The sequence below is a fragment of the Gavia stellata genome, chromosome Z, assembly GCF_030936135.1.
Source record: "Gavia stellata isolate bGavSte3 chromosome Z, bGavSte3.hap2, whole genome shotgun sequence".
NCBI classification, from domain to species: Eukaryota; Metazoa; Chordata; class Aves; order Gaviiformes; family Gaviidae; genus Gavia; species Gavia stellata.
In genome coordinates this window covers 59,285,685-59,310,424 of record NC_082637.1, presented here as the reverse complement: position 1 = coordinate 59,310,424, position 24,740 = coordinate 59,285,685, and the positions used below count along the sequence as shown (strand labels likewise).

At 39.9% G+C, this 24,740-nt stretch overlaps 1 protein-coding gene across 1 annotated transcript in view; it reads left to right on the top strand.

The window, feature by feature from the left end:
* RNF38 (ring finger protein 38) overlaps positions 1-24,740 on the top strand; it is a 124,328-nt gene that overhangs the window by 83,038 nt on the left and 16,550 nt on the right. Inside the window, exons 3-5 of the mRNA XM_059833438.1 lie at positions 13,838-14,031; positions 18,987-19,200; positions 21,560-21,727. Coding sequence (XP_059689421.1) covers positions 13,838-14,031; positions 18,987-19,200; positions 21,560-21,727 — 576 coding nt within the window. The remainder of the gene's footprint in view (positions 1-13,837; positions 14,032-18,986; positions 19,201-21,559; positions 21,728-24,740) is intronic.

Here is a 24,740-nt window from a genome sequence, read left to right as displayed (position 1 = left end):
GGGGTTTGAATTAAAAACTTACTTTCTGTGTTATTTACATACCAAAATAGGAGTTCAGGACTCCGTGTATGCTAAGAAGTTGCTGTTGGCACCATCTCCTGAAATGGCACTTTCTGTATTGTGTTAGGTGGTGTTGATCTCAAAACATGGACCCTTTAACTCAGATCTTGGTAGGCAATTTGGAGATGGACTGGTAAGAAATTATAAACTGAAAATACAAAAAAAATCTTGTTGGATACTAGTACTGTTTGTTGCATAATTTTTAAACTATCCAGTTTTAAGAAAGCAAGCTTACAAATATTTAGTGAGATACTAAATGTATGTAACAGGTTTTGCTTACTAACATAGTGCATGTTAACTGCAGGAAACATCTGCAGAAACAGCAGAAATTGTTTTCCATTCATTATCACCCACACCATTGACAAAGCTTAGTTCAAAATTGAGACAATAAATTAGGATTTTAAAGTAAAATTATTTTTTTCCAACAACTTTGTTCCCTAATAGAGGAGGAGGTTTTTCCCCTTACTGAAGTTTGGCTGGTGTTTTGGATTATGAGAGGTAACGATTCCTATTCGGAAAGAACACCTTGATGTGATATAAAAATAAATACTTACTGTCTTTTTCGTGAGTTTAGCAGCATTGAAATTGCTTTGATTCATTTCTCTGGAAAATGATTGCAAAACGTTTTCAAAGAATTATTCTTTGCATGCAGCAAGTACTGCAAGCAATACCAAATACTGGTAACATTCAATTTGAGTAACTTTGAGATGGCTGTGTTTCCTTGATTCTTCAACCTGCTTCAGTGTTAGAAAAGGAGATACTTCAGATGTGATATATGAGTTGCACTGTCCTTTTTGTATGAGCAGTAGAGCTTGAAAATAAGAGACGTGTAGTCCTACTAAACACAATTTGCTTGTTTTCTTCTTGGTACTGAGACTGCTGCAGTGTGCCAAATAGGATGCAAAGATTTTTACGTTTTTTTAATGTTCTTGTGCATTTTAAATTCACATGCAGCAAAGAGATATTCCAGCATTTAGTATGAGAAATTGACACCTAAGAATCAAATTCTTAAGACTGTGTAAAATATTTACTGTGTGAAACTTAAGCAGTTTAGGCTTAGCTGTCTCTTAAATGTTGTTTCTTGTGTATCCTAACCACCTGGTTAAATGAGAATTGCATTTCAGAGAGGGAACTAATACAGAGAAGACCCTGGAAATGGCTGTCAACCTGGTGTCAAATAAACATTTGCTGCTTCACTATCAAAAGAGCTCTTTAATTCACAAAAACCTGCTACAGCAAATTTTATACCGGCAACCTGACATTGTTTTTATAGATCGGTTGTCATTTTAAGGGTGGACTTACTAGGTTTTTTTCTTACCATGTGGTGGTATTTCAAAGGCAAGTTGGAAGCAACATTGTAGGCTTCCTTTCAAAATGATGTGCCTTGCTCCAGACTATTCTGTCTCTAGGAATTGAAACACAGAATATTTTCTCCCTAATCCCACAAAGGCGGCAACTACTGAACTACTGTTTTTTCTGTGCATTTTGCTATAGCCATAGAGACAGTGTTATGCTTAGTGTTTCTTGATCTCTATTTGTGGATTTTTTTTTTTCCCAAATACTAGTTACATATTGATTTTCTTGACAGTCTCATCTGAAGTGCGGGGGGAAATGGTATCCCATTTTAAATACTCAGATGTGTCTGGCATTCAGTGGGGAAGCATATATGCTCACAGGCATACTTTGTGTCTCAAGGGTAGCTCTTGGAGCTCTACCCAAACATACTATTTGAGTTGCACTTTGCTTCTTTCACAGGAGAACGCTTCTAAAAGCCTAGCGTTTAGCATGAAGTGAAAATCAGTTACTGCTTTCCTTTGTGCTGTTGCAGAATCACAGAATGGCTGAGTTGGGAAGGGACTTGCAGAGGTCATCTGGTCCAACCCCCCTGCTCAAGCAGGGCCACTTAGAGCCAGGTGCCCAGGACTGTGTCCAGACAGCTTTGTAAGGTCTCCAAGGAAGGAGACTCCACAACCTCTCTGGGCAACCTGTGCCAGTGCTCAGTCATCCTCACAGAGTAAAGAAGTGTTTCCTCATGTTCAAATGGAGCCTCCTGTGTTTCAGTTTGTGCCCATTGCCTCTGGTCTTGTCACTGGGCACCACTGAAATGAGCCTGGCTCTGTCGTCTTTGCAGCCTCCCTTCAAGTATTTGTATGTGTTGGTGAGATCCCCCTGAGCATTCTCTTCTCCAGGCTGAACAGTCCCAGCTCTCTCAGCATTTCCTCACAAGAGAGATGCTCCAGTTCCTTAATCATCTTTGTGGCCCTTTGTTGGAGACTTTCTAGTATATCCATGTTTCTCTTGTGCTGGGGAGCCCAGAACTGGACACAGTACTCCAGGTGCTATCTCTTAGGACTTTTGGACCTACCCCAAGAACTGGCTCATTTTGGCCTTCCTTTCAACCACCTCATTTGTTTGATCCAGCTTTCAGATCTGGGAAGAACTGTATTTCTTTGCCAGTTTTTTATTAGACCAAATTCATATTACATAAGTGTTCCTTTGTCAGGAAGTTGTCTTGTATATGCCCAGCCAGCCGTGTTACCAAGTTGTCTCTTGGTCACAACTCTGAAAACAAAGCTTGGCTAGAAAGAAATGGCTCTGAATATTAATGGTAGTGATGTTTTTCAGTAAAATCTGAATGGGACTTGGAAAAGATCTGATGCGTCGTTTAAAGCACTTGTCTTGAGTGTTTACATTCTAGGATTTGTGTCTACTGCCTGAAGGATGCTGGGTGTGGACAGCAATATTAGAATTTTTATTTTCTCACCATGTACCCACTTTACTTCCACTTTACCACTTTGTTGTACCAGATTGTGCTCATCATCAACAGCCCTAAAATTTTTCAGTTTTTACCAGAGAAGTCATGGTGTCTGTTCCAGATGTTCTCCTATTCGTAAGAACAGGTAAAATGGTGATGTGAATGGTGGTGGGTTTTGAAGCAGAGGTTCTGAATCCTGCTTAATGCTGCAGGAGTTGAGCAAGCAGTATCTTGTGCTCTAGCTGAACTGGCATACAGTTGGCAGAATGAGAAAGATAACTACGTTAACCAGTGCAACTAAGCCAGCAAAATTCTTTGGGCAAACCCAATTATACTGGCAAAAGATTCTTATTGCTGGTGTTTATTCTGTCAGTAAAGTTAAGTTCCTTTAAAGAGCTTTTGCCAGTAAAAGCTGTGTGTCATCGCGGTATGATTCTGCTGGTAGATCTTTATAGATAGACAAGTCCTTTGTCATGCAGCCCTGTGTCCAACTGGATAATCTTTCTTTATTTTGTCTTGGAAAAAGCACAGCAGTTAGGCTTGAAAATAGTAATCTTTCGATAAAATCTGTAACATTTTTGCTACTTGTGGCACAGGGCTCTTAATTTATTGGACATATTTGCTTCTTTTTAGTAGCTCCTTTCTAGATCTATTTAGAGCTAGAATTTTAAGAGTATATTTAAAGACTATGTCAAGCTTTATGTATAAACCCCAAGAGCTTTTAATGTCAGCTTACAAGTTAATATGATCACACTTTTTTCCTCCTGTTTCTTTTTTCCCACTGTATCGAGCGAAATGTAGGTGTGGGTCCCTCAAGGGCAAGGCACAACACTCAGCAAGTGAAAGCTTTGGCTTTAATGAAAACATGGCATTACCATGGTGGGAGCCCCAGGAGACCAATGCTAATCAAATGGGGACTTGAAGCAGTGGAGCCCCTGGTCTGGAGTAAAGCTAAAGGGAAAGCACCACAGGGGTGGACAATAACACTTGTGCTGATTAACATATCATATGTATGAAATGTCTTGTTTTGCTCATAAGCAAACTTGCTGATGTAGTGCAGGTGCTGTTGTCTGCATTCTGAGATCCACAGCTGGCCACCATTGTTGGGGCCCATGCAAAAGTAGGTGCAGATGGGGGGGAAGTGAACTATCCCTTGTTACTGTAACAAGATAAGATGTGCTCAGGACTCTACATACTCAGATAGGGGAGGTGAACTATCCTGGCTTACCATAACAAAGTCCTGTCATGCCTTACACCCACCCTTTTCATTTTTGTTAAATATTTTTGTTTAGGGCAAGGGGCTGTTGTGTTTTCCATATTCTCCTTAGCTTTTTCTGTTTTCAGAGGTAGTCTTCATCTCACTCTTCCTGGACTGTGGTGTCTGACAGTATCCTTACAATTTTTCTGTGTACCATTAGTGGAAGAGTTGTGTGATTTCTGTAAAGGTATGTGGAAGGAGAGAGCATCAGCTCATGTAAGTCCGTCTGGTCAAGGACCTTTTCACTGCCAAAAGGGGATAATAAGAAAAAAGGGAATAAATAGGAACATTCTGCAACACAAACCTGACCACAAAAAGTAAAGGAGGCAGTAACAAGGGCCAAACCTGGTCAGTCACTAACTGACGAGGGTCTGTGGGAATGCTTGTTTCAGTGAGGTTATTTGATCAAAGATCTTGTCAAATGGGATTGTAATGAAAAGGGGGAAGCCATAAACAAAACGCAAAGCTGCCAGACAAACTTAATGGAGACAAAAAAAGAAACGAACTGATCACTCACACTGAACTGGTCACTCACACTAACTGATGGACTATCAGGAATCTGTGTGCAAACAGGGACTTTGTGACTGATAAGGATGCAAACCTGAGAGTCCAGGATGTTGGAGGGGTTCAGTGGGACTATGCCAGCCCAGGAGGCAATGTGGAGGGAAAGGGAGTTGGGGAAAGACAAAATGGGGCCAGAAAGAAAAAGGGCCAATCGTGTAAACTGTGGGCAGTCTTTACACTTGTCTGGCCAAGGCCTATGCCTGATCACTGTAGTCTGTCCTATTCTATTAGATCTTTTCTTAACTATCTTGTAGTGTAATCTCACTGTCTATCCCATGTGTGTGAGTGCTGCAGGGATTAAGTGAGACCAGTTTGAGTGGAGACTAGGCCAGCAGCTGGAGTCTCACTGAAGATATGAACACCACCACGTCTGTGGTGCCAGCAGTGGGAGGGGTGTCAGGAGTCGGAGGGGCTGTAGCTCTCTGGATTATCTTGTTAGTTTCCTACAGACTTTATATCCACAGTGCCAGCTACTGGGACTGGTGTGAGTGGACTGCGTGCCAGGTACTGGAGTCAGACCAGGGATGTGGGTACCCCTGGCCTGTGTCAGTTGCTGGAGGAAGTGGGGTCTAAGTACCAGCTACCGGGGTGGGTGAGTGTCTCGGCTGCCAGCCTCTGGAGCAGGAACAGTGTGTGTCCTCAAAGCCAGCTATTAGGGGGACCAGGGAGAGTGACGGTCTCAGTGTTGGTGGCAGGAGTGGCACTGCATGTCACAGCCCACGTGCCTGGTGCTGGTTGCTGGAGGGGAGTGAGTGTCGATATCTTCTCCAAACCTGCTGTGCATGGCTGGGGGGTGGAGGGGGGGTGTTTGTATTTGCTAGCCATCTTCACGCTGGACCAGTTGGTGAGTCGGGGGGCCTTGAGGCCAGACTGGGGTATCAGGCAGGCCAAGGGTCCATGCTGGTATTTTGGGGGGACCTGTGTCGTGGATGGGAGTGATAGAGAATGCACTTCACTCGTAAGAGAGAAGCAGCAATGTATTTTATTGATACGAAATATAATGGTGTTTGATGGTAAATGAAACAGTATTTTAACCAAATTCAATGGCAAGGTACACTTGTGTTACTGCATAGAGGACAGGGTCAGACAAAACTGTCAGGGAGACCCTCCTGTTGAGTTGTGAGGTTCAGAAAGGACCCCTTGTTTTCTAAACTCCCTCTCAGAGAGGAGTCTACGTATGGCTAGAGCCGATCCTAGTCCCAGACTTGGTCAATGGTTTATGTCTAAAGGATTATGTATGCATGATCAATCCCTTATATCACTTAGCTAAGGTTTCAAAGTTTCAGCATGCTATTAGTCACTTACTGAGAATCTGTTGTGGGAAGGAAGCCTCAAGGAGTAACTTTGAGAGGTGTGCCCACTCAAGGGGAGATCCTGGCGTGCAGCCCGCTACCGTGCAGGAGAGCTCAAAGGGCTCTTGGGCTGCTCGCTATTTATGGGGGTAAGGTGATTGACTCATAGTCATATTTACGTACTCACCACAGAATTTAGTTTCTTCTGAGTTTGGCTTGAGTTGAACATTGACCAGTGGTGTGGCTAGGTGGTTATTGTGTTGTTAATCTGTCTCCCCCTTATCCACTCTGAGCCAGATGCAGCCATCATGACCAGACACATTTGTTATGACTACCACTGGTGGTTGTCACTTGCACAGGGTTATGGGAGATAACGGTCAGGTGTGGGGGAGTGGGACAGGGAGAGCACACTGTCACAACCTGTAAGTGTGGGGTGCCTGTGGGACAAGTGCTGTGTGTCTGCAGTGAGCACCAAGCTGGACCACCTGACAAGTTGGGGACCTGTGGGGCAGGTAAGGGGGCCTGGGATTGGGGCAGGGCTACTGGGTGGGCAAAGGGGCCATGGTGGTACTTTGGATATCCACAAACATGCATGTGCTTGTAAACCTGGAGACTGTCGTGTATGTGCTGCACTAGTGACCTTCAGTCTTTGCCAGCCCACAAGGAGGAGGGGACTTGGCTGTTCATGCTTATGTTTATGAGAGTCCTGTATGTGGGTGCTGTTGAAGGCAGTGCCTCATCTGTGGCACTGCGCATGTGACCAGCTGTGTCAATGCCCTGTGTGTGATATGCTCGGTTCTGCTACTGGTTGAACCTGCAAACACAAAAGCAGCAGCTGTGACCCTCAGCTTGACCCTTAGATGGGGACACCAACTCCACTCTGCTCCTTGGACACCCTGGACTGGGCAGGAGGAATTTCTGGGCCCAGAGGAGGTGCTCGTTCCTCACATAATGTCCCTTAAGTTTCTTTTCCTTCCTGTTCAAAGAGATTTGCTTCTTTTATTGCTTTGGCATCTGATGTTTATATTCACAGTCTCCAGTATGCAAGGGATCAGGAGCTCTGTCACCATGGTGAAAAATCATGAGATGTGTTAGCATAGTGATGAATTGTCAATACACTGCAACAGCAAGTAGTATAATAACTAGTTTTGTTACTTATTTTTAGCTACAAGTACCTTTCTCCAAAGTACTTCCTTAGTTATGCTGAAGATAGATAAATATCAAACCGTATTTCTTATGCAGTTAATACATATGTGGACCAAACATGGGAAGGAAATACTATTTTTGGAGTGGGCGGAGGAAACGAAATGCTCTTTGAAAGTGCATTTGAGGGGACTGATAGTTTTGGTGTTAATCAGGCTGATAGCTTAGCTCTGGAAATTACATACTAGGCAGTGTTTCTGTGAAAGTGTTTTAACCAAAACTTGCTTGCAGATCTAGATAGCTGGCTTTTGTAAATGGTTGGCAGACTGCTGGCAAGGACTGGGGAAAACAGACCTAAGACTAATTTATCTCTCTGAAGGAATCTACTTTGTCTTTGGTGCCTGCCAGCACCTAGAGAAAGATGGTGTAATTAATGCTTCAGCTTTTGTGGCTTATGTTGTCCTTCATTTGCTATCAGATTAAACCTAACTTTTTTATGCATTAAAGGTGGATGAAATGCAGTTGTAGGTAGATAAGAACAGTCTTCTAATACGTACCCCAGTCACACACACAAGCTGACAGATAAAAGGCTATTTCCTTGTTCATAATAATAAGTATTAGTTATATTTTATCATTAATGTAAAAATTGTAGAGAATGTTTTGATACGGTTTTCTGCTCCTCCTGTGGGCTTTGATTCTGAATGCAGGAAAACATTGTAGATTTCTAAAGCAAAGCTCTGCTTGCTTGGAAGATTACGGTTCTTGTTTAATACTGCCAAGTTATGATACAACTGTGCTAGCATTGATTTTTTCAAAGATCTTTTTTCGTGAGGTGGTGCATGTCTGTCTCAGATTGTTTTTATACATCTGTTCCTTTGCATCTTCCAAATAAATGGGTTTGTTATGAAGCTTTCTTCCTCAAAAAATTTCCACCTTTGTTATTCACAACTTTTTAACGTAGAAGCATCTGTGGGCATCGTTGTACACTTAACTCTTCTCAGGGCTAATACAGGTAATTGATAAAAACAGTCCATTACATCACTCTACATGTACCTGTGTAGCCTCTGACATGCTTCAAGGCCTGAGGTGAAGAAAGCTGAAAGTTTGATGCAATTGGTTACTGTAGTGGTTGTGGCTGTCAAAATATATGAGTAGGTAATTATTATTACAGTTTATTGCATTGGTTACAGCATATTACTGAACTATCAGTCCACGAAAGCATTCTGTGTGAACTGCTTCTGAGTGAGATATTGAGAAGAATAGAGTATTACATGTTTACTGAAATGCAGATGTGGAATATTTGTTGCATTTACTTTATGTGTTGATTTTATTATTGCTTTTTAAAAAGAGGTAAAAAACCAAGCAGCGTGTTTTGGGTTTTTTGTAGCTTAAAAGATGCTTGGAAATTCTAGACAAATATAGAGAATCCTCTTAGTCTGTGAGCTAAGTTTTATGCAGAGGACTTTAATAGGAGAATTATGTACAATAATTCTGTGGAAATACACTGCTGTTGTTCTTGCAGCAGAAATAAAACATGTTTGGAAACAAGACTCCAGTGTTCTTTGCAGCTTGATTTGTGCTCCCACTTCTCTGATATGCAGGCTACAGCAAAGACCAGAGCTCTGTCTCTAATACCCATCCTGGATTAGTTTATAGTCGTATGTACATTTTTGTTGTTGGTCAGTAAGTATGCGTTTATTACAGTAGGTAATAGTTGAGTTTCACGTACCTTCTCCTTAGCGGAAATAACAGTGCTGTCTTCCCCCTTTAGGAGATACTAACTTTCTGTCATAGAAAGTGTCAGCATAGGAAAATTTTTTAGACATTAACGGATTTCCATTGGAGCTCGTTGATGGGTTCATAAAGTTTTGTGAGGGGCAGACTGGTGAAGAGATGCCATCTTTCGTATTTCTTCATTGTTGAGAGTAATGACAGATTAGGTGAATGGTTAGACATTGGAAAAAAACATATTACCCAGGACATGCTGTGGTGCAGAGACACCTGATGACAAAGAATCTCAACTACACTGCACAGTGCACTTCCAAGAGCAACACGTTAGTTAAATACAAATCTGCACTGAACTGGCTTGTAAACTCTACCTTGTAATGCCACACCTAAGTTGAACTTCTGCCTCTGCTGCTTTCTGGGGTTGAGATGGAAGAAGACAATAATGTTTACAAGACCATCTGGGCCTTGACGACTCCAGTCAGAGAAGTGGCTTTCTTTGTCTTGGTTCTACGGTCATGGGGCACAACTCTTCCAGAGCTTACTAGACTTGAGCTATATAATGTACTTCAAATGAGCTTAGTCCTGGCTTATGGATAAGCCACTGCATTTGGACACAACTGGTCTGTTCAGCCCAAGAATTTACTATTATTGTAGGTATGATCAGAGTATTGGAAATGTTGGAATGTAAATCAGATCACTGTTGTTGGAGTGTATAGATCCTTTGCAGGTAGGATACGCAAAATGCTCAGTTTACTAGCCCATTAGATAGATACCTATAGTTAAATTTGAAAATGCTTATCAACTTTCATGTTTACCAGTTTGTATCATGGGAAAAATCATTGCCTTTTCAGTATGCATTCATGAAGAGGAAACATGCAGCTGCAGATTTCCAGTCAGCCTGGTAGGGTTATATATAGGGTATACCCATCAGATAGTACTTACAGTGTAAAACCTTCTAAGGAAAAGGTGATGCTTGAAAATACTCTTCAAGTGTGTTAGATTACTTTTAAAATAAAGGTCTTCGGGGGCTGCAGGATAGATGTAGTTTATTGCCTAAATTTGAGATTGAGGGTATGGAGTAGTTTCTTGTTGTACTTCCCAGGACCATTAAGTGAGAATATACAGAGCGTTGGAGAGGAGAGTGATTTCCAGATACTGGGCACAATTGTTTTGGTAATAATTCCCTGTTGTGATGGTTGATCATCTATGTGTGTGTGTGCAGTCTTTATAATTTTACTGGGAAAGGAGAATGGAAAAGAAACATTTCAAAGGGTCTTGTCTTGGTGAAAATATCTAATCTTTCCCAAATGAAATGGAACAGCATTTAGATAAAACGTATTAAAAATTACTACAAGAAACATGTAGAATTATATGAAACAATTTTATATATATTTTTAGCAGTAATTTTCTTTTAAAGGATGTTTTACAAATGGGCCTACTCTTTAATCACCTTTGTTACCATTACACTGTGAGAGTTTATAGCGTACACAGATGAGAATGGGACAAAACTGTACTGGGGATGTCTGTGAAATACTGACTTTTAGGGATGAGATTGTAGGTTTTAGTGTGCTGACATAAGTTCCTTCTTTTACTAGTAGCAATCTGATCCCTTTGTCCTGATATTGTTGCCTTCAAATATGCAGTAATCTGTATTTGTTTTCATCATGCTCATTTTGTTGAATTAGTATTTAAAATAAGGTAGTGCTTTTACCTTGTTAGTTAAAAGCTAGATACAATGCTATTGATAGCTACCAGACATTCTGTTCCTGTTGCGTGTTGGGCAGAAGGAAAATATATAGCGTAATGGCTGTAAAAAGCCGCAGTAGTCCCAGAAAATGTTCTGAATATTAGCAAGATGCAACTAGAGTTGTTTGGGGATTTGGGGAGCTACCGTCATTGCTGAAAGTATCATATTCCACAAACCAACTGTTTAACTTAATGACCAATAATAATGTAGATTGCAAAATTATACTGGCAATATGTAGTTTTTCCACATGCTTGTTGAAAATTACATGAAAACAAATCTTAAATTAGACAGGATATGTGTCTGTCATTAGCTCCCTTCCCACATGCTAGTATTACCTTGCTACAATCATCACAGGAGAATTGCTTTCTTAATAAAAACTAAGATAAAACACCAAGTCTTCTTTGAGTTTAGGTTTGTGTTAGGGTTTTTTTATGACATCTGTTTGCAAATAAGTTTGGCTTAGCTTCAGGTTACTTCTTTTTTAGAAAAAGTCATAATTACATTTTCAATCTATACTTACATGTAGTTCCAAAAATTATTTTATCTTTATTTTCTTTCTAATGGGAAAAAATTTTGAGTGAAAATACAGTTGCTTAGTGCAGAGGGCTATTAGCACTTATTACGGAGTTTGAAATAGCTGTGTGAGTTAGTAATTTGGAGTGATGATGAAGGCTAACTACTTAGCAGTTTGCATGTCTACTGTCTTTGAAGTGGTGCATTCCATATACAAAAGGAAAAATAATCAAAGAATGGTTTTCCCAAGTAGACTGCTTTCTACAGGGCAGGGTATATTAGTGTTAATGCTTGGGAAAGGTGCCAGATTTAATTTAGGGCAGTAGCAGTGGGAGATCGCCAGCCATAGGCATGTGTGGAATGTCTCAGGACAGTGGATTTTTGTTATTTCAGTGTTTTGTTTTCTGCCGGCTTCACTAAACCCTGTGTTTCTTTTCTCTATTTGACTTTTCCTTTTGCACTTCCAACACCCCCCAGCACACCTTATTTACCTGTATTTTTATTACCTGTGTTTCTCTTTGAATATACTTCAGTCATCACAATGTAAAAAATTCTCCCATCCTGAAAGCTCCAAGTTGGGCCACAAAACATCCTTTTCTCTGACTTGTTCTATCACAACAATAAAACAGTAAAATAAAACAATAAAATAAAATAAAATAAGCAACTCTGAATGGCAGAACAAATGTAACATAGTTTATTTATGATTCGTCCTTTGGCAAGGTCCTCTGAAATCTAACAAAATACATATTTTCACAAAAGCTTTGCTCTCAAGGCACTTCTCAGGTACCTCTTCCAGTTTTTTGGTGTCGAGCTCCTGAGGGCAGGCAGCCTTCTGGAAGAGTCATCCTTTGCCTGAACATCTACTTCCATGAACCTTCAGGTTCATACCTGTCTTTTGACATATTTTTCTCTATAAAATTCAAGTGCAGTTGGTTAAGGAGCTCAAAAGAAATTGAGCAACAAGCAGATATATGCGTCATCAGCCTGTTTCCCTAAGGAAACCATGCTAGTAGTTCTACATCTAACAGATGTAGAATTAAAAATTGACACCCCCATTTACTTTATATTTATGCTTTTGTTGATTTGGGGTTTTTTTGTTGTTGTTTTTGAAATTTTTCTGTTACTTAATCGTTACTAGTGACTGCCTGAGATAAGGTATAGTAGGGGAAAACTGCAATTTGTATTAAAGTAGTTGAAAGCATGGGGCTGAAAAGGAGTGAAGTTTAGTAAAAATGGCCACAATTCAAAAGAGAGGAAAAATACCTTTTTTTCTCTTAAACATCTGGACAGAACCTTTAGGTGTTAAAAAAGAGCGTGCTTGCACTGGAAAGAACAGGAGGACAAGCTATATGTCAATGGTAACCTACCAAGAAGCAACTGGTAGTGTTCAGAGAATGATAGGCCCCTGTAAAGCTAAGAACCAGAAGAGGTCCATAGTCTAGTCTACAAGTAAATCTGAAATAAGACCTCTAACAATCTGTGGATTACCAGTCTCTGAGAGGAGCAGTTTAGGAATACAAAGCCATTGCAGATAAGTTCAGTTTTCTCTGCATCAGCCATCAGCAATTAAATTTGGCATCATTTCAGTTATTTGAAATAATGCCATGGTGGACTGAACTGGAAGTAGTGGCATGAGTGGACAAGCTGGAGAGGAGCAAAACACTACAATTGGCTTGCACCAGGAGTTTTCTGCCAGAGAAGTCTGGGTGATGTTTGGACTCAAGGATAGATCCAGTGTGGTAGTTCATGTGTTGCTTTTTTTGAGTGTTCAGTTGGTGAGCTCTGGAGTAGAACTTGTATTTTTCTATATTTTTGGTTGTTACGCTTGGTAACAGCATAATGTGTTATAATTTTGACAGAATAGCGAGGTGAAGGGGAGGGACGTTTAGTGCATTTGCTGCTGGATTCAGAGACGTCTGTGGGAACTTTTGAGAAGACTGACAGCTCTAGTTAATGATTCAATAGCATGGGCACACAATGAAGAGAAGATGTGGTTACTTGTGTTCAGAACCAACTGGGAGAACATTACTTGGAAGTGAATGGCCTTCATGTCACTAGCACTGAAAACTCTAGGCACTATGTAGTCCCTGCAGAATTTTAGTGAAGTACACAGACTTAACCAGAGATTGGTGATTAGGTTTTTTTCAGGTTATGTGTTAAGTACTTTTCAAAGACCATTATTATACGAATAAGTAGAAGGATGAAGCATCTCTGTGCTGAGCTAGCAGAATTAAAATATGCTGCAGTACAGAGCAAATGTCTGATTAGCTATGGAAGTACAGACCTGATGGGAAAGAGATGCAATGCAGAGTGCAAGCTCTGTGTGACATCAGCTTACTGACAAGTACAGATTCCAGTGCTGTGAAGACTGTGCTTATACATCTTTTCATGCTTCTGTAGCCTATAAATGCTAGGGCAGGAGGGATGTAAAATAGGTTACAGCTTACTTTCTTCATGTTATTCTCTTTTCTGATATAGTTTTGGTTTTGCATGGATGTTAGAATTTTTATCTTTTAATGCTGCTAAGATATAACTTAGTAGTAATTCTTTTAGCAGTTAGTGAGCCATCACAAATCTGTGTTATGAAGATAATAAATAGGCAACTACTTGCAGGTGTTCAATTTCATGATGTTTTAGCGCTGTCTTCAATAAGTCCCTCCTAATGCTAGCTGCAAAGCAATACTGAAGTATGGATTGTAATTCACTCATGTGGAGGTGGGTTTTGTTTTTGTTTTGTTTTGGTTTTTTTGTTTGTTTGTTTTTTTGCACTGGCACAGAGCGAAGACAGTCCTAGTCCCAAGCGACAGCGCCTTTCCCATTCGGTCTTTGATTATACAGCAGCATCACCAGCCCCATCACCACCAATGCGACCATGGGAGATGACATCAAATAGGCAGCCTCCTTTGGCTCGATCCAGCCAACACCACTTCTCAGGGGAACGATGCAACACACCCGCACGAAACAGGAGGAGGTAAGCAAGCTGTGTACATTGGGAAACAATTTCTTACTCTTCCTGATTTCAGCTGAAGGGAGGTGTATTTCAGGTAACACTGACTAGATCTCACGTGGTAAACATGTTAACATTTCGTCTGAGCTCTAAGTTATTATAGTTGTAAGTGAAAAGTTATTGAAAGTAATGCAGTTTGGTGCATCATCCCATAATTTGTGTGAATAGAGAACTCGGGGAAAGGAGTGCTCATTAACATTTTTAATTATGAGCCTGGTTCTCTTTCACTCTGCACTGGAGCAATAAGCATTTAGAAAAATGCGAGGAAAAATCTTTCTCATCAGCCTACTTTTAAAGATATTAAGAGTTACTGATGCAGTACTGTAATTTTCAATGCAGTCACAATTATTTTCGTGCATAAAACCTATCTAAATAAAGATGAGAGATACTGGCTGGGGAGAGTGAGGAGGTTAGCATAGTGTCAAATGGTTGCTGAGTTGGGTGATTCACATGTGATAGGAGTTAGATTTTCATGTTGGTTTTAGCTTGTGGCTCATTAACCTCTCAAAGCAAAGATTTTGGAGGAAGTTCCAGTGGTCATGAAAGAGCAGAGATTTGGATGGCCAGGTTGAACTGGTGCCTGGATGAATGATAGTATAGGAAAGCATAAAACCACAGACTTCTTTATATTCTAGTTAAACTAATTACCCAAAACACAAGCTTTCATTGCCTCACATTCTGCCTCAGAAATGCTGAGTCATCTAATGCAAGTTAAAACACACTGTCCCTCTCTTTGCTCCTGAGAAATATTATGGCTTGCTTTGTACTAAAACGGAAGAGTGCTTTTTCATGAATGTAAAATACTAGACTTAAGAAACACATAACTGCTTTTCTTTTGATTCTACAAATCAAATTTGTCAGCCATGATCAGGCAAGGATAGTTTTGAGGCAAGAGACTTTAAAACATGCTAGATTTGTATCTTTGCTTCAAGTCCATCAATTTGAAAGCTTTCAGTCAGTGGCATTCAAAATACACAGCTCTCGAAACGGCTTGTCGAACTTAAGAAAGAGGTGGAATTGTGAATGTGCAGTGGTTATTGTGAAGACAAAAGATTAGGCCTCTTGTACGGTTTGGTACAGGGATGGTCTACAGGGGCATTTGGTTGACAGAGTTTTTTTACCTTAAAACGGTTTGAACTGAGGTGCCTAGAATATGCTGCATTTGGCCATTTTTGCTTGGTGTCTAGCCAGCCTACACAGTTTTCCTTATAATGTTCATTAACATCTCCTGCAGAGTAAGTAGAGTGCTTAACATGCTAAATGCCAGGTAGCTGAATCTAGGCAGTTGGATGTACTGTGGGATGGAGAAGAATGGGATGTTTAGGAGAAAATATGCATGGGACATTCAAATGCAGTCAGATGCTACTGAGGTAGTGGCCTGTGGCTTGCAAGTAAACTGTGCTGCAAATGGAGAGACACCTCAGGGCAGAGCCATCTTCAGTCTGACAGGAGTGTTAGGTTGGCTGCAGCATTGTGGACACCAAGCATTGCTCTTTCTAGGGCCAGCTCACCTGCTTTGGGGTAGTAACACCTGGTTTTGCTCTAATCAGAGACGTTTGAATGTGTCAGTACTGCGTTTCCCTGCATTTGAGTCAGGACACTTTTTGGCTTGGGTGCACTGTTGCATTTGCACTGGCTGTAGGCAATTCCAGAATAGTACTGCACCCAGTCTCCTCTCCTAGAACAGGATCATTAGGGGGAACAACACATACATGTCTCTTATTTTGCAGGAGTCTTTTTGAGTCTTAGAATGCTCTGGAGCCGTATCAGAACTAATAACCACTCTCATGGATCAAAGCTTGATTCCTTAAGATCATTGTGAGTGCATCTGTTATTAATGCTTTAGATGAGGTTATGCATGTGCTTTTGAAGCCAATTTCCTGTTTTCCCTGCTTTGTTTTCTTTCTTCCCATTGCAGAGTGGTCTCAGAGTTAATGAGGTTTTCAGATGAAGATAAGATGAAAGGTGCACTCCAGTTGCAAATGGTCATTCAGCTCAAGGGAACAGACTAGGGCAAGTGCAAACAAAACCTCTGAAGTGTGTGTAGTGTGGACATCACTCTGACCAAACGTCATCAGCATTAACTCTTTTGTCCTACCAGTTCACTCCTGTTGATCAGCACAGGCTGTGCTGGTTTTTTTATTATGTGGATTTTTTCCATTATCTGGGTTGCTATTTAGACCTTATCTCTTTGTATCAGGGATTTTGTACGGTGCCTAGCACAACAGTGCCCTGATTCATTGTGGGTTTTTTCAGATTCATTGTAAGCAAATAAATACTGCGTTTAGAAAGGTAGCCTTCTGGTATGAATTTGCAGAAAGATGTTATTTTTGTCCAGCTACTTATAGTACAGATAAATTGTGAATGTAAAAGCATAATGCATGCCTATATGAAACAGAGAAGGCCATTCCAATTTCTCTTTAACAGTCATTGTGAAATGGGGAGATCTGTACCATTGCTGTGCCTCACCTTTCATCTGTGCTTCCCTTCTTCCTTGTCTTGAATGTAATTCTGAACTAATGGGATTTAAGAATGCGTTACTGCAAAGAAATCACCCTTGTTAGAAAATACTAACATCTGCAAATACTAACTCTGCAGTTATGGATACCTTTTGATGGTTATTCCTACCTGAGGGTAGGAATTCCAGCATTTTTTTCACCACTTCCATCGTGTCTCTTTGTTTCAACTGGGCATTTACCATGTTTATACTGTGCATGTAGAACCAAAGGAGTTTTTTTGTGGATATTTTTTAAAGACTTCAAGCACAAGTTCATTACTGATGTTAAATAATAGTTTAGACCCATGTCTTGACAATTCTTCTGAAGTAATTTCCAAGAATTCAGGAAGCATGTAGACCTATGTATCTGGATGCTCTGCATTTTGCTGAATGAGAAGTATAGTTTCTTTGTAACTCTGCATAGGAAAAAATCCAGTTTTGCTTTTTCCAGAGAATGATACGCCATTCATTTAAAAAAATTTGCCAGCTTTTGCTGGCTGTGCTTTCTTATAATTCTGTGTTCATAGAAAAATAAAGCCAGACCTCTTAACAAAGACAGGGGTAAGAGTAGTTTTATGAGAAGCTACCTTGTCTAAGTGCTGGTGGCAGTTAGAGAATTTCTGTACTTCTTCCAAAGTATTGGACCTGTCTTTTGTACCTTTCCTCTATTCTTGCAGCTTTTCCAAAAATCCTCACATAGACATTTGATGTTAAAGTATTCAGAGCATTTCTGTTTCATAGCAGGAAATAGCAACTTTAAAGCAACCTAGTACTCCAAAAAATAGAACGTATTTCATATTAATAGCTCTGTGGTTAGAAATCATATATACCAGTTTTATCTAATGAGAATGTAACAGGTGTATCATACTAGTAATACAGAGATGGAGAGTGCAATAAAAACTCTGGGAAAGCGGACTGAAATTAAGATAAGTACATTAGTAAGACTGTAAATTGAGGTTCTCATTACTTAGAAGAAAACACAGCTTTTGTGTTCTGACATGGTAATTTGTAAAGATGAAGAAGGCTGTGCTTTTTTGTTGTTTTAAGAATGCTCTGTTACAATCTGGCATTATGCCTTCTGTCTGACCTGTCTGAATTGGCATTTGTTTCAGTTTTAAGGAAGGCAATAATGGCATAACATCCCTGTGAAATAGGGCAGGAAAATAGTGGCTTGAGACACTGTGTCATACACTCACAGTAGCATCTAAATAAATGATAGTATGTTCCCCCTTCCCCAGAGTATGTCTGTTTCACACAGCACAAAAGTTTAATTCAACTTGAGGAATGTCTGGGATTTGCCAACAGGTTTCAGGTTTATTTGATTTTTATCAAATAAACCTGGTAATAGAAATGAGAATAGTGAGAGTGAAGAATCTTAACTTCTTTTCCACACACTGTTGGAGAAGACAAGTTCTAATGGTCAGAAACCCTTCTTGTCTCTTCTCTGCAGTTTGGTTCCTTCAGCCTGTTCCATAAATGGAAAACCATTTCATTCCATGTAGTTTCAATTTGCTGTTGCTTCTGGGACCTGTAATTTATGTGTTGTGGAGATTGAAAGGCATGTATTGAAAGTACTGGGGAATGGTTTTGTGCTTTCAGTTCTTTCCCCTTCCAAATAAATGAGAAGTAACTTGATCAAAACTTCTAATAGTGAGTTTGTTACTTGTGTGTGCATCATTTTCTAAGTGTTGAACCTGAGCCTCTGGTCTCTGATTTACAGAAGCCTCAGCTCAAGATAGTAGCAGCTCTGCTCAGAACTTACACACAATTATGTAAAAATATATTATCAAATCCTATGCCTGTAGATCAGTTGCTCAAAAGTAGTGGATGCTCTGGTCTAAATCAATCTACACAACAGTTCTCCACTCTGAAAAAGAAGGATTACCACAATCACAATTTCCTGGGCTCTTCTGCTGGGAATTCTATGAGACACTCAGTTAGATAATGAACATGTGAGAGATGAAAAATTAATTTGTTTCTTCAGAGGAGTCTGCTACTTTGTCTGCCATCACTAAGTGAGCAACCGTTCTGTGGCCTGGTTGGAGTAAAGAACCTGGGGAAATTTGTGATCATGTAATTAAGGATTTTTACCCAGAAAAAATGCACAGAAGTCTCTTGAAGTTTGCTATCTTGACTTTTGAGAACTTGTCTTGGCAATCCAAGTACCATTTTATTAACAGGTTCATATTTATGTAACAGTTCTTCTCCTGGTTTCCTTTACAACATTAAGCTACGCTCTATTAAGCACTCTAAGGCTGTTAACAGTTTTGTTCAGTAAGAAGTTTTATTCCAATCTAATAAACGTATTCTAGTAAAATTTTGCAGTGTAAAAAATTTCTTGATACTTGATTCTTTTGTGGTTTTAGTTACTAAGAAGAATTTGTGTCATTTATGTAATCTCTATTTTTTTTAATGTTTCCAGTCCTCCTGTTCGACGTCAGAGAACAAGGAGAGATCGTTTGTCTAGGCATAATTCCATTAGCCAGGATGAAAACTATCACCATCTCTCCTATGGACAGCAGCAAGCAATAGAAGAGCCCCGAGCCTTTCACCCACCAACTGTATCTCCTCGTATGTTGCACCCAGCTGCTCACCCACCACAGCAGAATGCAGTGATGGTTGACATTCATGATCAGGTAAGAGTTTTAGAGTAAAAACAGAAGGGTGTTGAAGATGTGTTGGTTTTTTGGTTTCTTTTTCCCAAATCTTCAAGATCTCTCTCCTCCCCAAATTAGCTGGTAATGAAGGTCACATAACATTAAATTCTATTTGCCTTTTTACTGAGCATTTTTCCTGTTAAGTATTGGTGTATGGACCACTGCAGTAGGCAGTGAAAAAAACAAAAAGAAAATCCAGACTTTTAATAAAGGGTGATACTTAACAATTTGTCAGTGCATGTATGGGCATAGTTCTGTAGGCCTCTGGCTCAAACTTTTGAAATGCAGTTATTTTGCTTCTGAAGTTAACTTAATGCGATAAAGGTGTGATACGATAATTAAGAGTGTATTCTATTTCACGTGAAATACCTCTTCTTACCTTAGGAGTCTTTAAATAGTTAAAATACATAATTTAGAAGTTAAATTCGCAATGCCTATAATTGGTTGCCTATGTGACAGCAGAACTCATTATAGTGTCGCATAACCAAATTAGTCTCCCAAGCCTAATCAACTCCTCCTTAAATGACATGAAAAAATGAGATATGCAGTTGGTCCAGAAAGTAAATAATTCCTCTCTGCAACAGCAATTGGTATAGAATTCTGTAATTGAGGACCTGTAAAAGAAGTTGTTCTCCTGAGGTAACCTTTGTTGTTTGTTAAATCAGCAGGCTGCAGTGCGAGTGCATTAGTTACTACATAGTCATGCAATAGGAAATAGAACTGGTTTTCTGGAGGTCCACTTCTCAAACTGCACATGCATGGAATGCAACTCTAACATCCCTACTTAAAAACTGGTTTGCATTCAGTGCAGCTGCATACCACTGGTGTGTTGTATTATGTGTGCAGAGCAGTTCTCAGTAGGGAAGTATTTGCATTTGGGACCAAGTGCAAGGTTGGAAGCTAACGCCATTCTAGCCATCTCACAACCTTACATTTTGATGAACAATTTTACTCCTGCAGCATCTAAAAAATTCAAATCACGCTCTTGCTTTTTGTTGCAAGATTACATCATGACAAGCCTGGATAAATAGTTGTTCCATCCCACTGCCTCTATCTTCCAAGCACCATCTATGATCAGATGTCAGTGTTTCCAGCCTCACTGAGGTCTTCCATGTTTTATACTTCAGGGATGTAACCATTTTAAGAGGTCATTTTTTATTATTACTCTGAGCAGTAAACATTTCGGAATCACACCCAGCATTGCACTGTATGCCCAACTTTTGTACCTGAGCCAGAACTGGATCAAATTCAGTGTCTCTCCTGAGACTGGTTTCTGTCATTAGTAATATACAGGTTGTGATTTTAAGTTCTGTTCAGTGATCTGTGTTCTGTTTTGGCTTCTGTGTCTGGCTCTACACTGCGAATTCAGTAGGTTAGCTGTCTTTACTCATTCTTGCCTTCCTAATGAGCTGTTCTTGCTTGTTCCATTTTAAGCAAGCAGGTTCCATTTTAGTAGATCATGAAGGAAGAGGGAGCTTCCTTGAAATAATTACTTTTGATTAATCTGTGCTCCCTGACACTTAAGCCTTTTCAGTTTTATTAGATCATCAGAGATTTCTTGTTTAGTGCTTTAAAAAAAAAAGAAAAGAAAAGAAAAACAAAAAAAACACCACCCAAGTGGTTTGTAGGTCCAGAATACCTTTGGATCTTAGTTTGATGATTAAATTCTAGGGAATATCACTAGCTAGAAAATCGGGTTACATAGGTCTGTTTTCTAAAATAAATGTGGATACTTAGGGTCTGCTGCCACATTGTCATGTTTACTTTTCCTTTCCAGCTTTCCAGTTAGCTGTTCTGTTACATTTAGATGAGGAAAATTTGTTTGAATGTTGGTCTGAGAGCAAATCAAGAGATTGATCTCTTTGGAAGAAAGAAAATCTACACAGTTTTCTTGTTCTTTAAAGATACAAGTCTCTGAATGATTATTGAATCAGTCCCTTCAGAGTTGAGAAGATTATTTAGCTACTTGTAGATTAGCTTTTTTGTGGGAGTTACTGGCTTCTTATTCTGTAAGGACTAATGTTACTATTGGGGGGGGCAGGCTTAATGGAGTCTGAGGTGCTTCTGAGTGACTCTAAGGTGACTTGAAAGTTTTAATGTTTTAAGCTGAGATCCCTCTTGGCCTTGTCCAGAAACTGATGATCAATAAGTAATATTCCGTTAAGAAGAATATTTTAATCAACAGGAATTACAAGCATGTGTGTCCTTTCACACCTTCATTGTGAGTATCTTTTTTTCTGATATGTCAGGTAAAAGCTTGTTATCTCACTCATCGTGCTGTACAACATTGATAACAGTTTACAATAAGTTACTAATGTTTTTTTTCCTTTTGCTGCAGATCCATCAGGGCACAGTTCCTGTCTCATACACAGTGACCACGGTGGCTCCTCATGGGATACCACTTTGCACAGGCCAGCACATTCCAGCCTGCAGCACGCAGCAGGTCCCAGGATGCTCAGTGGTTTTCAGTGGGCAGCACCTTCCAGTTTGCAGTGTGCCTCCCCCAGTAAGTAGGTCTCCGTAATTACATCAGTTTCAGTCTTAGACATAGGAATGGCAGCTTGGGGCTTCAGTGTCTGTGTGGCTTTAATTATGTTGGAAATAGCCTTTTTTTTTTTTTCCCCCCCCCTGTGGTAAATTGCAGTGGCATAGCAGTGTAGGCCTTAGAGCTGGTAAGCGTATGGTACTTACCTACTGTCTTTATGGAGTATGAGTGCTTATAGTATAGAGTCCTGATGGTTTTTAACTCAAATTAAATGCTGGTTTATGAACTGACTTCTTATAAGCAGCTATTCTGCATACTTTCAGATAGTTAAGACAAAGATTTCTAAGGCTTTCATTAGGCAGCTCACCTACGAAGAAATCTTTCTTAATAGAGACCTTGTTCAGGGATTGGTTATATACAAAAAGGCCTGATACGCCAAAGTCAGTTTTCTTCTGAGAAGTAGTAAGTTCCCGAAAGATCACTAAAAGCTGAGAAGGACTCTTCTGCCTCAAAATGCTCTCATAAAATGAATGAAAATTTTCTTTAATAATGATATCTCTGCCTTTCTAGGAGTAAAATAAAGTGCCTTGACTGGCTAATTTGCCAGTTTTAAATTTGAAAGAATTTGAACTGTTTTCTCAGAAATTTTTATGTATCAGCTTGGAGATACCACTTCCCAGGTCATAGCATTCTGATGCTACCATTCTGTGGAAATTTCATCATTAAGTGCTAACAGGCACCAGAGCTGAAGAAGTGTACCCCAAGAAGTTTCAGCTGTACAGATTAAGGTTGCAGAACCTGCTGGAAGACTCACAGCTTTTTTTTCCCCTCTTTTTTCTAGTATAAATCTGTAGCATCATACATAAAAGCTATATATAGTGTCCAGTAACAGTTTATAATGTTGGTAGAAACATCGGTCTCTGCCAGCTGTGCATTTGCCAGCAGTATGTAACTTAACTTTTCCTGTTGCACATTCTGTGACCTGAGGGCATGAACAAGCCTATGACACTGAAACAAAACCCTTGATGCGACCGCCTATTTCTTTCAGCTGCTCATTGAAGAGTGAGGGTAATTTGCATTCCTCACGTGCAGGTGCCATTTATCCCAATGAAAGACAACAAGGTCTGCAGCATACTGCTGGCCAGTCTGCAATATTTGTGGGCAATATTTCCCATTACGTTTCAAATTTGTGAAAATCTGTTACATGAGTCAGTGTGTATCCCTGAGACAGGATGAGAGACAACTTTTTTCTTCTATTTAGTGGTGGTGTTATTGGAGTAAATCAATCTCAGACTGGGTGCCCAGAGATCAGAATGATACTTGTGTAGTAAATTAAGCAAGGCAAGAAAGCAACATGTCCTAAGAACAACAGAGAAAAAGCTAAAACTATATTGGGGCTTAGGGAAATCCAAACAACAGATACTAGTAATCTTACCCTCTGCTTTGAACAGCTATATTATCTGTGCAATTAATAAAATGCTTTATAATTCAACAATTAGCTGTCTTTTAAATATGTACAGGAGTAAAGCTCTAACTGGGTTGTTTAGATTGAATGTACAACAGTTAATCAAGTGTGTTGAGAGAATGGATGCAGTACAAATGAATATAAAGAATTAAGGTTGATCTTGTGTAACGTCAGCAGGCAGACTTCATGCTTTCTTCTATTATGTCACAGAATTGAGGAATAATGTAAGGTAGGAGGAGGCTCTGGAGGTCATCTGGTGGTCACTTGCTAAGAGCAGTACCAGTTCCCAAGGATGGAGATTTCACAACCCCTCTAAGCCTCCGTTCCCAGTGTTTGACTATCCTTGTGGTGAAGAATTTCTTCCGTGTATCTGAATTTTCTTTGCTGCAACTTGGGCCCATTGGTCCTTGTCCTTTCACTTTGCCCTTTAAGGAAGAGTCATGTTCTGCCTTTCCACTCTTACTAAGTAGCTGAAGCAGTAGTAAGGTCTTGGCTTAGTCTTCTTTATTTAAGGCAGAACAAATCCAGTTCTGCATCCTCTTCTTTTATGTAGTGTGCTCCAAGCTCCTGGTCATCACGTCTTTCAGTGGACTCATTTCACTATGTCAGTGTCTTTCTTTGGCACTGGGGAAGCCAAAACTGGACACAGGACTTGAGATACAGTTTCACAAGTTCCAAATAGAAAGATGGAATCACTTCACTGGACTTACTAGTTACATTCTTAGTAACGCAGCCCAGCGTGCAGTAGGCCTTTTTGACTGCAGGAGTACACTGTGGCTCTTGTGTACTCCTATTTGATGTGTCCACCAGAATCCAACTCTTTTCTGCAAATCTGCTCACCAGCCAGTCAGTCTCAAAATGCCCTGCTTCATGGAGTTTGTATTGGGTTTGCATGGCAAGGTTTTGGTAGTGGGGGGGCTACAGGGGTGGCTTCTATGAGAAGCTGCTGGAAGCTTCCCCCATGTCCGACAGAACCAATGCCAGTGGGCTCCAAGATGGACCCGTCACTGGCCAAGGCGGAGCCAATCAGTGATGGTGGTACTGCCTCTGTGATAACATATCACAGAGGAGTGAGAGTATGTGAGAGAAACATTTTTTCCAAAGCCTGAATGAATGAACAGTTTTTATTTCTTTCCACCTCAAAGATAGTGCAGTCTCATTTGCTGTAACTTAAAAAGTGCCATGGGCATAGCACAGGTCATTCCAAACATATATTGGCGCTATGGTAATCTTTATCGTGCAGAATCTTGGATGAAATTGGATTTTAATACGTTCCACAAAGTACCGCATGTTTTAAGGAACACTGTGATGTTCTACCTGCAAATTCATCTTCAGCTATTTCAGAGAACAGTTTTCAATTTAGTAAGCTACAATAAAAAATGTATTTTAATAATAGAAACACTTGCCTGTTGTATTTCTTTTTTAGAAAAATGATGTAGTAGCTGAGGGTGAATAATAGTCAGCATTTAAGAAAAAATAGTAGTCAGATCAAATTAATCTGCTACTGTTTCAGTGCATGTAAAGATTTATGTTTGGTCATGATCACAGTAATTGAGGTGATAGTTCCAC